Source organism: Dioscorea cayenensis, chromosome 19, assembly GCF_009730915.1.
Source record: "Dioscorea cayenensis subsp. rotundata cultivar TDr96_F1 chromosome 19, TDr96_F1_v2_PseudoChromosome.rev07_lg8_w22 25.fasta, whole genome shotgun sequence".
NCBI lineage: Eukaryota > Viridiplantae > Streptophyta > Magnoliopsida > Dioscoreales > Dioscoreaceae > Dioscorea > Dioscorea cayenensis.
This window is the reverse complement of record NC_052489.1, coordinates 6,072,932-6,085,390: the sequence shown is the minus strand read 5'-3', so window position 1 is coordinate 6,085,390 and position 12,459 is coordinate 6,072,932. Positions and strand designations below refer to the sequence as shown.

The window sequence follows — 12,459 nt, the reverse complement described above, 5'->3', positions numbered from 1 at the left end:
TTATCAAAATTCAGCTGTGTGGATACAAGAGATGGATAGGAAACTGTTTTTTATAAAAACATCAGAATCCGCAAGCCATAAATATTTCCCAACCTCTACATATGAGAATAAGTGCTGATCTATCCAGCAAAAAACTATTCCAATATGCACATGTTTTTTTCTTATAAAAACACACCAACTCAGAAAAAAATTCCTGACAAATTCAAAATAATAATAATAAGAACACCAAACTAGACACTTAGAAAACATGAATTTCTTCAAAAGAAGGGAAAAGTTTACACATAACTCAAGCCATACAAGAACCAAAAGTTCAAAAACAAAGATCTAAAGATCCAAAACAAATTGAAGAAGATTGCTTGAAAAAAATTCTTCTTAGAAAGCATAAAAAACACACACAGAGAAAAATTGAAAATTTCTCAAATAATAAAAAGAAACATAAAGCTAACATATTAAAAACTCTGAAAAAAAAGGAACATAATAGAGATTCTTTGAAAGAAGGGAAATTGTGTTCACATGCTAATTAAACAGAGGGTTTCAGATTAGATTAAAAATTACCAATCCTACATCCAGAACTCCTCCAAATAACTCAATCAGCAATGCATGAACCAGAACTTCTGAAACTATTTTGCATCAATCATAGTAAAAAGTAATACCAAAAAACTCAAACACTCACCCAATATGAGCTACTTGCAAGAATGGTGTTCAACTGAGCTACCTATACAAGAATGGTGTTCGACTGAGCTACATGCAAGAAAGAAGTTTTAATACATAACTGGCTTGTTGATTAACTTAAACAAAACCAAAGAGAAGCTTACTTTCGGGGAGAGGGGGTTGGAAGGGAAGAGACGACCGGGTGAAGAGGAAACCTCATTGGAGGTTCGGGACTAGCTTCGGAGAGGAAATGCGGCCGCTTGGACAAGAGATGCCCTAATCTGGACATTTGGAGTGACCTTAAGTGGAAAGAAGGGAGAGTCACGTAGGAAGCTGATGCGGTGCTGGCGTGGATCATGTCCCCACAATCATATGAGTTGGAATGGAATGCCACGTGGGTTGTTATTATGATTTTAATAAACCCGATGGAAGCCACATCATCCCAATCACCGGAAAATGACCCGGAAAGAAACCATTATGACCTTCAGTGCTCCCGGAGAAAAAAATAAATAGCTTCATTTGTATCATAGGTGTTATTAAGATGAAAACTTTTGTGACCACTAGTGAAATGAACCCGGGTCTAATAGAAAATTAGGCCTTATTAAAATAATTTAAATAATTAATTACAGCAGTCTAAAAATACAGAAAAATGAATAAATAAAAAAAAATTATAAAATCTATATTAATTACCCAAATAGTTTGAAACAAGATGTCACTCCCTCGTCTCTGAAACCGAATGGAGGAACCACCCAGGAATCCACTCTACATTCTAGGGTTTCTCTCGCTGCTCTTCTCCACCGCCGGTCGGACCTTTGCAATCCGGCTGCCGGAACGGAACGCCGGAGCGGGATCTCATTTCTCGCCTGAACCGCCCCATAGAGTCGCCGTCTTCGCCTTAGGGAGCTTCTGGAGATCTGAGGCGGCGTTCGGATGCCTTCCTGGCGTCGTTCGGACTTTGGTTGGTTATGCCGGCGGATCGAAGACCAATCCTGAGTACCGCAACGTCGGAGATCATGCCGAGTGCGTCCAGGTCTCCTCCTTTTTCTCTCATTAAGATCTGGATTTATTTGTGGATGTTCTTCTATTTTGATTGATTTAGCGGGGAATTTCTCTTTTATTGATCTGTTTTATCTATTGAAGCATAATTCTTTGGATATTTCTGCTGATTTTTTGGGATAATTTTCAATCATCTGTAATTTTTGTGTTAAGATCGCTTTGTTTTATTAGTTAATTGCTTAATTATTCTTTGGATATTTTTACTGGTTTTTTTGGGATCAATGCTCCATCATCTGCAGATTTTTGGTGTTAAAATCGCGTAGGATTTCTCTTTTATTGATCTGTTTTATCTATTGAAGCATAATTCTTTGGATATTTCTGCTGATTTTTTGGGATAATTTTCAATCATCTGTAATTTTTGTGTTAAGATCGCTTTGTTTTATTAGTTAATTGCTTAATTATTCTTTGGATATTTTTACTGGTTTTTTTGGGATCAATGCTCCATCATCTGCAGATTTTTGGTGTTAAAATCGCGTATTTTATTAGTTAATTGCTTATTTATCATTGCCATAAACCAAATCGAAGTGATTTTGCGTCCATTTTGGAAGCTTGATTATCATGATTATATAGTGATATTCGTGGATCTCTGATGTTTTGGTGATAGTTCAGAATTTGGAAATGCATCTCAAATTTTTTTTCCCCTTTTTCTTTTGATTTTTCTGTAAATATTATTGTTTACTTAATTTGTAGATGATCGGTGTCATACCTGTATTTTAGAATTGGTTTGGATTGTTTATGAAATAAGTTGATTATTTTCTGATGCACATGAATTGTGTTAGATAAAAAAGAGATCAGTATAGGTACATTTGTCTTTAGTTGTGAACATAATTTGTCTGACGCAGCTTTTGTTTGTATAATTTCCTATGGGAGATAATATTAGGAGGTACTCAGCCCCAGGAACTGATCAACTTTGTCCATTTCTTGTTCACATACCCATTCACGTAGTGATGTTTGATTCATTTCTTCCGTTTTTATTTTAAGCTTTTCTGTGAGTTTTTTAATACCTTATGTAATGTAGGAAGCTGAAGGATCTTCTAAAATAAGATTATGCGTAAGGATTTGTAGTTGGGTATTTAGGATGATAGGTTCAGAATCATTGGAAGTGGACATGCTAGTTGGTTAGGTTTTGGGAAAGATGACATTGTTGCATTTGCTAGCTGAAACTTGTAATGGAAAATAGAAAAAGTTGAGATTTAAGAAGAATAAGCCTCAGATTCACACTTTGGAACAACTAGAACAAAGCAATCACACTTTCCGAAGATACATGAGTATGCATTTTGTGATTTTATTTAATTTTTTATTTTTGTCATGTTGCTTTTCTTGAGTTTCCTGCTGATGTGGGCATGTACTGACTACTGAGTTGTTTGAATTTTAAATATGTTCATTCTCTCATCACAGTTTGATTTAATTGGTATGACAATGTGTTGTAGTGCGTTCATTATATCTTTTGAAACGCGTGCAGATTGAATATGATCCAAGAGTGATTCAATTTAAGCAACTTTTGGATGTCTTCTGGTCTAGTCATGATTCTCGGCAAGTTTTTGGTCAAGGACCAGATGTAGGCGACCAGTATAGGTAATTGACCATTTCTTTTGATTTTCTTATGCAAATATCTATTTATCCTCAAAAGTGCTATCACAATTCTTGAAGACCCTCATATACCTCTATCCTTGAAAACATTAAAGAATTTTTCTTGTGTCTAACCAAGAGTGACAAATATTGCCAAAATTAATAGCCAACACAAGTTGTTCTAAGTGATATCGACTTGGATAGCTTAAGCTGGTTTCAAGTTCAAATCCTTGTGTATACTAAAAACACTTACTGGGAGAGGTCTACCCTCTTATAGGACTCCCAGTACCTTGCCCTTCCTGCTGATGGGTCAAAAGACCTATAAAAAGAAAAACATTTCCAAAACAAAGTGCTTCAATTCATTATTTGTTCAACCAAAACTTGTAAATGTTCCTTTTCACATTTCCTATGCATTCTTTCACTTGCTTGTATCTGGTATCTACACTTGCAATTTCTGAGTTTCGTCGTGATATGTGACCATCAATTAGTATCATATGATATATATTGAAGTGATTGCTACTGTGATATCTTGTTTATGATATCTATTTAGTTTTGTACAGTGTAGATGTGATCCCCACCAAAAAAATAAAAAGATAAAAGAAAAAAAGGATGTTGTTTGTTGATGGCATATGAATGAATTAATTTCTTAAACTTTATTCATTATAGTATGCTGTTCCTACAGGTCAATAATCTTCACAAATGGAACTCAAGAGGCCAGGCTGGCTGCAGCAAGTAAAGAAAGAGAGCAAACAAAGAGCAGGAGCAGCATAGTGACTACACAAATTCAGCAACTGGGTGCATTCTATCCTGCTGAATCTGAGCATCAGGTATCCAGTCTTTTATTTTGTTGTATGCAATCATCAATATTCTAATGCAAACCCACTTTCACAGCGAGTTAAATGATAATATCCTTTTTCAGATGGGCATTTTGGTCATTTCCATAACATGTGTAATTATTACCATAATCAGATGAATTAACCATGTTTAGTTTTCATGCTGTAAGGCATGATGTAACTATATGTATATTTCCAGTGTCCTGTATCATTCTGATGATGGAATGGCACATTCCATTCTAACATTAACAGCTTTTGGGAATCATCAGCTGGGCCAACCAAAAATGACCTGCATCATAATGTATCTGAAACATTACAGCTTCAAGAATTCCTTACTAGATTTGGAGAACATCAGATAGGAAGGTTTTTAAATCATGATCTGAAGTATTTTACTATCAGTCCTCACCAAGAAGGCCTATGAAAAGCATTTAAAGATTTCCCAAGGTTGCACCTAGTTTGACAGGCACCCAGTGTTGATTGATTGGACAACTCAAAAGTTCATTTCTAGTGAAAAATTATATTCAAACTTACCCCCAATTTTAGATTCATGCATAATGAGACACAAATTCCAATTCATTAGTCATCTGACCTAGATTGCTAAATTATCTATAGATTTGTGAATTTCTTATTCATGCCTCACTGTAGCTAATTTGTTAGTTGCAAATATTTTCTTTGTCGGACTCTTGTTTAAACTTGAATACCTGTACCAAAATCGTCATTGATAAACCTTCAAATGCTAATTCTAGAAGCAATTTCAAATCTTAGTTTTATGGTTTATATGGATGGATGAATGGTACTGAGCGTAATAGTCAACCTTTGTGGGGTGTCTAGAATCAGAACACATCTGTACCTGTGTCTCTATATGACACCAAGTTTCCTCGAGGAAAATTATGATGGCTTGCAGATTTTCAATTGCATGCGACTCCTATGAATCCAAGCATCTCAATGATTTTCCTAGATGATCCATTCCTATGGGGCAGGGCGCCCACTTTAGTTGCTACTCCTGATAGTCAGCCTTCCTTTTTAGATCAGAATTGCAAGTTTTGAATATTAGTACATGCGTCAATGGTTTAATTGCTTGCAGTGATATGGTTATAGCCTTTACTTGCTCCGATCCACAGTTCCTATTATTCTGCAGACTATTTTATTTTGTTGAGGTTGTCCGCTGATACAAGTTCATATAAATGATGCAAATATTAATTGCAAATAAACAGATTTCTGCTGAACGGAGATTGGTTATTAGATTGATGATTTATAGATAATCATATGTTTTCTGTACATTTGAAAAGAAGCATTTACAAATGGATTTAAACTGTTAGTATTGACTATGGGTTCTGATTCTGATAGAAATTTGAGCTGAAGCGGCATCAGTTCCTCCTGCAATTGATTGGGAACATGCCAGATGAGGAGCTTGCAAGGTCAATTCTTGCAGCAAAGTTGAATGCATATGCAGCGGAGCTCTGTCCATCAAACATCCAAAGAAAGATTGATTCAAAAATTGAAGAGATCCTGAAAAATGGTTGGCCTGTTTTAAGGGATATCTGAGTTCAACGCAGCCCTAAATCACATTTATTCTCTTTAATTTGGAAATATATATATATATATATAGAAGATTTTTTGTCCAACAAACCCTTGGCATGTTTATCTTGTATATTTAACTCAGGGTTGACCCTATTTTAAGCACCTGAAGTTCACCACCATTAAATCTCCTGTTCTCGACGATGAGCCTTAATATTTTCAAGAAGCTCCTGTATTTATTTCATCAAAAAAAGTTGGCAAATTTTACTTGTGACAAATAGCTCTGTATTCTTGCAGTTCTAGTGAAACAACAGGGTGCTAAAACTCTACTTTATTACAGGAATGTTAAACTCTTGCAACGTACTTGATAGGTTTGAAGAACATAGTCTTGAAAAAAAAAGGGTAAAAATTATTGCAATGAAACATCACGTTCAACGTTTCCTTCAAACTGAAGGATTAGCAGGCTAGCAGCTGGGCTTGTGCTTTTTCATAAGGACAGCTGGAGCATGCCCAACTATTCAGTGATGAGCGTTCGCCTCAGCCTTTTTATGAGACTTTGCCTTAGACTGTCAAAAGAAGAAACCAACCGCAAACAGGTTGAGTATTAGTTGAAACAATAATTTGTCACACATAAAAAATAAAGAAGAATTAGAGGTTTTAAGTCATTGAATTACAATTAAAAATAATATAACCTGTATTTTCTATATTTTGTAAGTACAATTCATATCAAACAATATAGGTAGCTCATTGAATTAAAAAGTGAATGATAAACTGATTGAATTAGAGGCCTTTGATGTGAATTGTAATTAAAAAAAAATATATAGTGAGAGAAAAAAAAGTGGATCACTGAAAGCATATCAACTGGTATCTTTCATTTTACCATGCACATGGAATCCTTTCAACATATACTCTCTTCAAAACCAATTCACACAATCTCATAACAGAGTAATGATTAATTGTAGGACAGATAGATGCCATACATGTAGCACATTTATAACTTGGAGAGGTATATCATCAACAATTGTACGACAGCAGAGTTAATTATTCAAATTTTATTCAAATTTTCAAGATATACACATAACAAATATTTCTTGAAATAATTTCCACTTGATAACTAATTTAAATTCTGTAAGTCATGTGAATGAAAAGCTTGAACAACTTAGCAGCATCACAAGGAATCAGCATCAAGTATATTTCCTTGATAACCAACCTGGACTTAATGATAGGAAACATGGGCAGCCTAGCTGTGACATAGGACATAGGTGGGTGGCATACCGAAGCTTATCCGAAAACAATTTTGTTTAAATTCTATGCACGAACTCTGTTATTAAACCAAGCTTAAATTGGATAATTAAATCTGATCCCATGATAGGACACTACAGTTCTACCACAACACAATAGAGTGAACCGGAGAATAACGAATTACACATGTCATGGAATAGTTTGATCATGATATATATTGTCAACCATATTGTGACAAGATAAGAAACAGAAGAGTCAGAGTCTGTTGCCGTCTTTCTGGTGGTGGTCCTGCGCCTCACATAAACCAGTCTGGTGTTGTTACTCTTATGTGTCAACATACAAAGATTGGCTTCTGACACAAGTTGGGAATCTTAATTGACCAAATGATATTTCATTTTAATGGTCTTGCAAACATAAACAGTATTATCCACCATTTCAAACGACCTAGAATGGTTTGAATCACAAGATATACTATTGAATCTCTTGTAACAAAATCAGAAACAAGAGAGTCAGACTACATTTCTGCCTTTCAGTAGTCATCATCTGCCCTTATGTGTCTAGAAAAAAATAAACAGAGGCTTGCAACACAGATTGGGTATCTCAAATGACCAAATGATATCTCATTTTAATGTTCTTCCAACCGAAAAGCAACATTATCCTTTACAAGTTATCAAACCATATACAAACGCAAACCCTTGAGTTCCAACAACAAAATTGCAAGAAAATTAATCCTACATACGTTAAGGCACGGATTAGATCACCCATTGCTCTCGACGTATCTGACCAACCTTAAACTAGATAATATCCTAACCATCATGAAAATCCAATTACTCAAAATTTCCAATGATAAAATTCTTCATAGCAAAACTCTAATGTCCATACACATATAAAGAATTCAAACCAGAAGCATCACAAAGGAACATGAATAGGGTAAACAATGGCTACATCACAAGCGTTGCAATGAAATTCTCAGATCATCAGACTGCTCATTTGTTTACCTGGAGTCCATCATAAACCCTACTGTTCCAAGAGAACATCTTCAAATTAGTAATACTAACTATTGATTCAATCTACGAGCAATTCAATGACAAATCCTAAAAGAATAACGCATGATCTCTACCCATCCAAACCAATATTTGACCTAATTGATAAACTTTTCAAAAACCCTAAAGATCAAACAGATAGTGGACACCGAGATGAATCGGGAAATCAAGAGAAGATCGCCGGTGGTGACGAAGTGGAATGGATCAATACCTTGAGGTAGGAGAGCTTCATGGTCCCATAGACAACGCCAAAGGCTAAGGCCGAAGCGCGAGCGACCTGCGAGAAAGAAAGAGAGGAGAAGGAGCATGAGGGGAATGAATCGGATCAAGAAAAGCGAGAACGACGAAGAGAGATAAAGAGGTCTCACGAAAGCGAGGGTGCTGACGCCGGAGTAGGGGCCTGGGACACCGGCCGCCATTGATGGGAATGAGATCTCGAGATCAAGAGGAGAAGATGGTGAGGTCGTGGCGAAAATGGGAAGTAGGTCAGTGTTTTATAATTAATTAATTATATAATTTCGAATAAACTTTTATTTGTTTTATTATTTTTTTTACAGTGAATTTGGAATAAATTTTAAACATGTAAATGTGAATTTTTATTTTAAAATTTAGGATATTTTGATTGGTTAGAGAATTTTTAGTTTTTTTGGGTAAGAGCACAATCTCAAAATTACTTGGACTAAGTCATTAGAATTTTTTTTCTCAATAAGTAATTTTTATCATAAAATAAAATTTAAACTCAATATTATTTGCTTATGTGATACAAACTTTTTTAGATTAATTATAAATTTCAATAGCCACACAAATAAAATAAATTTGAAAAGTTAAAATTTAATTAAAGTGTTATTCCAATGTTAATGATTTAGATCTAGCCAATTAAAGTGTTGGTCCGCTCAATTTATTTTCTGCTCTATTTTTTTTTAAATATAATAAAAAATATTTTAGAGAATACAAAAGACTAATAGATTTTTTTTATGGACAAACTCAAATTCCCTGGAAACATCGAAATGAGATTGATTAGTTATATTTGCAAACTTTATTGGTATGATTTAAGAGTTAAGGCATGTGAACAAAATAGAATGCTCAACTTTACTACTGCCACTATTAATAAGCATCTTAAATATAACTGAATATTTTTTTTTACAACAGACGACAAAGCGTCTCATTTAAGAGTTTGTCAAGTAACAAACAGGTATGAAGGTGTACTAATTACAATTACATATTAACTAGATTAAGCATCACAAAAAGCAATGAGAGTCCATCGTTATGCAACCATGGAGAAGAATGATATCACTTTTTACACATGGATTTATTGGAATCTATTTAAAAAAAAAAAATACTATGACCAGTTTTGGTATCGAGAATAAACAATGCATGGATAATACTCTAAACAATACCACGTGCATAAAGTTTTTAGTTCATACATGCCCATACACCGTCAAATGCTTTTACCACTATACTAACTAAGTGTTGGCATCAAATATATATTAACAAAATTATAAAATCAACTCTATTAGAATAAAATAAAAATGAACTATTATTACAGAATGTCTAAAATTATAGAATATAATAAAACTCTTATAAAAAGTAGCCTGTGGACATCTAGATCGTCCACAGGTGAGAACAGTAACATTAGCTTTGCTACAATGTGAGCTAATGATGAGTTAGCTCGGTTGATTAATTTAATTTTAGTACAGATTACTTGATCCTCTCTCTCATATATATATATATATATATATATATATATATATATATATATTGTGTCAACCCAACGTGCAACAAGAGAAGCACCTAATTGAAAGTGGTTACGTATCTTTTAATTATCATTGTTTTTTAAGTAACAAATGAAAAACATTTATTATTATTTTAATATAACTAGTAACCATTTATAAAAGCCAATCTCACCGCTCACTAATCCCCCAACAATGATCGAACCACCGTCCGATAAACCCATCTCTCCATCTTCACCTCCTTCCAAACTCCATAACCCCGCCGCCCCTCCCGACCGGAAACGCCCCAACTCCGCCACCTCCAACCCTCCATCCCGAACGGCCGGCGATCCCTCGCCGGCGACTAAACGGAGCAAGAAGGCCAGAGAGGCGGTCAGGGCCTCGCACTTGTTGATCAAACACGAGGGATCCCGGAGAAAGGCCTCCTGGAAGGACCCTGACGGTCATCGCATCTCCGCCACCACCCGCAATGCCGCCGCCGATCGGCTCCGTTCCCTTCGGGAGGAGATCGTCTCTGGGGAAGTCCGATTCGCTGACGCCGCTACCCAACACTCCGATTGCAGCTCCGCCAAGCGCGGCGGTGATCTAGGTCAGTGGCTTATGCTACTTTGAATTGAATATTTGAAATTATTTTTAGTTTTGAGAAAACCGGTTCTTTGATCATCCACAAGGATTGATGCTTCGGATGATTTAATTTTGCTCTAGAAATGGCAAATTGCGTCACTGTTATCCATTGATTATCCTTGTTTCATTTAGGTTTGTTTAAAATCACTTTTTCTGATTAGTTTCTCATGTTTTTTCCTTATCAAATTGATCCAAGATCAAGGCCACCATATTGTTTTGCTCCTTTCTATGTCATATATTATAGTTTGTTGGACATAAATTTAGTCTTTGTTTAATTAAAATTGTTTGGCTTGAGATACCTTCTATCTGAAGCACATTACTGCGACATCTGGACGAATTACTTCTCAATGTTCTCATGGGGGAAGTACTTGATGTATGAAGTGAATTAGAGGAATTTAGTGTTGGGATTCCTTTTTCATTTTTTTTTTTTTTCTCACCTATTATTAATATTCTTTGATGATCAATCTTGGCAGCTGATTTATATGAGTTTTCCCAAGTCAAAATATTATTTTGGATTATGTGCATCCGCGAATCTGGCTTCTTTTGTTCCCCTGTGTCTTGTTAATTGAGACTTTGCTTAGAATGCTGAATTTGAAATGGATTTGTATTTCTCTAGGAGTTTACCACTTTAGTTTTTAATATAGTGATTGCAGTGGAAGCCCTTTTTCTGTCCTTGGGGCATAGCTTTGGTATTCTTCGTAGTTTTATGTTTATGGTAGAGATTGTAAGTTTCATGATCAAGAGGTATTTTACTGTGTAAAAGAAAGAGTCTGGATTTAGGCATGGAGACCTGAGGATTGTAATCACAACATAGTTCACTGCTAATTCTGCTTGATTTGGACATTCTTGTCCATTTCATTGTCAGATATTGAAACATGCTTTTTCTTCATTCTGTTTGTCATAATTTCTTTTTATTGAAGACTTGCTTTTTTGCTATGAGATAACACCTATTAAATCGAATTGTATGATTTTGAGTTATTGATATTGCATATTGCAGAATGAAAATGCAACTTATCATTCAGGCGTTTTATACAATTGCACTTGCACTTTATAGGCTACATCTTTGGCGATATTGAAGCTTTACCACATGCCATTTCTCCCTGAACTGCAATTAGCCTCTGTTGATTTGCTTTGTTATATATATTTTTTTAATGTTCACTCCCTCCCCATTATGATATTTCTGATTTAGCAAATAGTTGTCTTTGGTTTCAGTCCCTCCTCTGATATTTTAATGGTTCTGAGCAGGTGGTGTTCATACAAGCTTTATTGTACATCTGATGTGCCTGTAGTTTCATCTATACTTTCTCTAAACTTGCACTTACAATAGATTGATTTGTAGACACTTGCATTCTTTTGTAATGAACATAAAAAGATGAGCCTTTTAGTTTGTCTTGGCTGGTTAAAGTACCTATTAGTGGTTTCCTCCTCCTGTCCTTGATTGTTATGTAGATTTAGCATAAAAGACACGGTGCTTAGTAAATAGAATAGCACTGAGCTTAGAAAGATGGCCTTGTGCTTCATAGCCGTAGAAAATATTCCTGATGCATGAGTTTAAATATGCAGCTAGGCAACATTTGAATCGCAGATTCATCATTTATGTCCTACATCATTCTCTGTGTCATTTTCTCCTTTCCTCTGCTGATAAGTGATAACCTCCTGCAGCATTATGATGGATAAAATTTGGTTCTGGTTTTAGACACTGAATGGTCTCTTTATCTGCAGATTCATTACATATGGTTCACTCCAATTGTGAAATCTAATTCATTGTTTTCTATTTTCATAGGTCGATTTGGGCGTGGGCAGATGCAGAAACCATTTGAAGAGGCCACATTTGCTTTAGAAGTGGGCGAGATCAGTGACATTGTGGATACTGACAGTGGAGTTCACATCATTCTGAGGACTGGGTAACAATTGGCAAACCATTCAACTGATTCCTGCTCTGCAACTGATTGTTTTCCCCAAGTCCTCCAAAATATTAATTATATAAAAAAAAAATGCTCTGTTATGGTTGCACTGTAAAATTTCTTATTTTTCTTTCTATGAAGGCATATATATATTTCACTATGTAATTTAAACATTTATATATACACACTCATATAAAAATGTTCTATGATGTTTTGCAGTGAAAGACTTTCCTTGTAAAGTTTTTCACTGTAATTACTACAAGTCTTTCACCGCAAACTTTTTAAAAAA

The 12,459-nt window shown here is 35.0% G+C and overlaps 2 protein-coding genes across 2 annotated transcripts; both read left to right on the top strand.

The window, feature by feature from the left end:
* Positions 1–1,355: 1,355 nt before the first annotated feature.
* On the top strand, positions 1,356–6,027 carry LOC120250049 (peptide methionine sulfoxide reductase A5). The gene is made up of 4 exons (XM_039258796.1): positions 1,356–1,681; positions 3,170–3,282; positions 3,959–4,103; positions 5,457–6,027. Exons 1-4 carry the CDS (start codon positions 1,388–1,390, stop codon positions 5,652–5,654), a joined length of 750 nt encoding a protein of 249 aa, XP_039114730.1. The 5' UTR covers positions 1,356–1,387; the 3' UTR covers positions 5,655–6,027.
* A 3,803-nt stretch (positions 6,028–9,830) lies between these two features.
* LOC120283761 (peptidyl-prolyl cis-trans isomerase Pin1-like) lies at positions 9,831–12,383 on the top strand. The gene is made up of 2 exons (XM_039290489.1): positions 9,831–10,231; positions 12,050–12,383. Exons 1-2 carry the CDS (start codon positions 9,838–9,840, stop codon positions 12,172–12,174), a joined length of 519 nt encoding a protein of 172 aa, XP_039146423.1. The 5' UTR covers positions 9,831–9,837; the 3' UTR covers positions 12,175–12,383.
* Positions 12,384–12,459: the final 76 nt, after the last annotated feature.

What these genes read in the sequence shown, in the direction of transcription:
- LOC120250049 (XM_039258796.1), top strand. Translation starts at nt 1,388, where the DNA reads ATGGAGGAACCACCCAGGAATCCACTCTACATTCTAGGGTTTCTCTCG. An exon ending in ATCATGCCGAGTGCGTCCAG is followed by an intron (nt 1,682 to 3,169) that starts GTCTCCTCCTTT and finishes AAACGCGTGCAG; the next exon opens with ATTGAATATGATCCAAGAGT. An exon ending in CTGCTGAATCTGAGCATCAG is followed by an intron (nt 4,104 to 5,456) that starts GTATCCAGTCTT and finishes TGATTCTGATAG; the next exon opens with AAATTTGAGCTGAAGCGGCA.
- LOC120283761 (XM_039290489.1), top strand. Translation starts at nt 9,838, where the DNA reads ATGATCGAACCACCGTCCGATAAACCCATCTCTCCATCTTCACCTCCT. An exon ending in CAAGCGCGGCGGTGATCTAG is followed by an intron (nt 10,232 to 12,049) that starts GTCAGTGGCTTA and finishes CTATTTTCATAG; the next exon opens with GTCGATTTGGGCGTGGGCAG.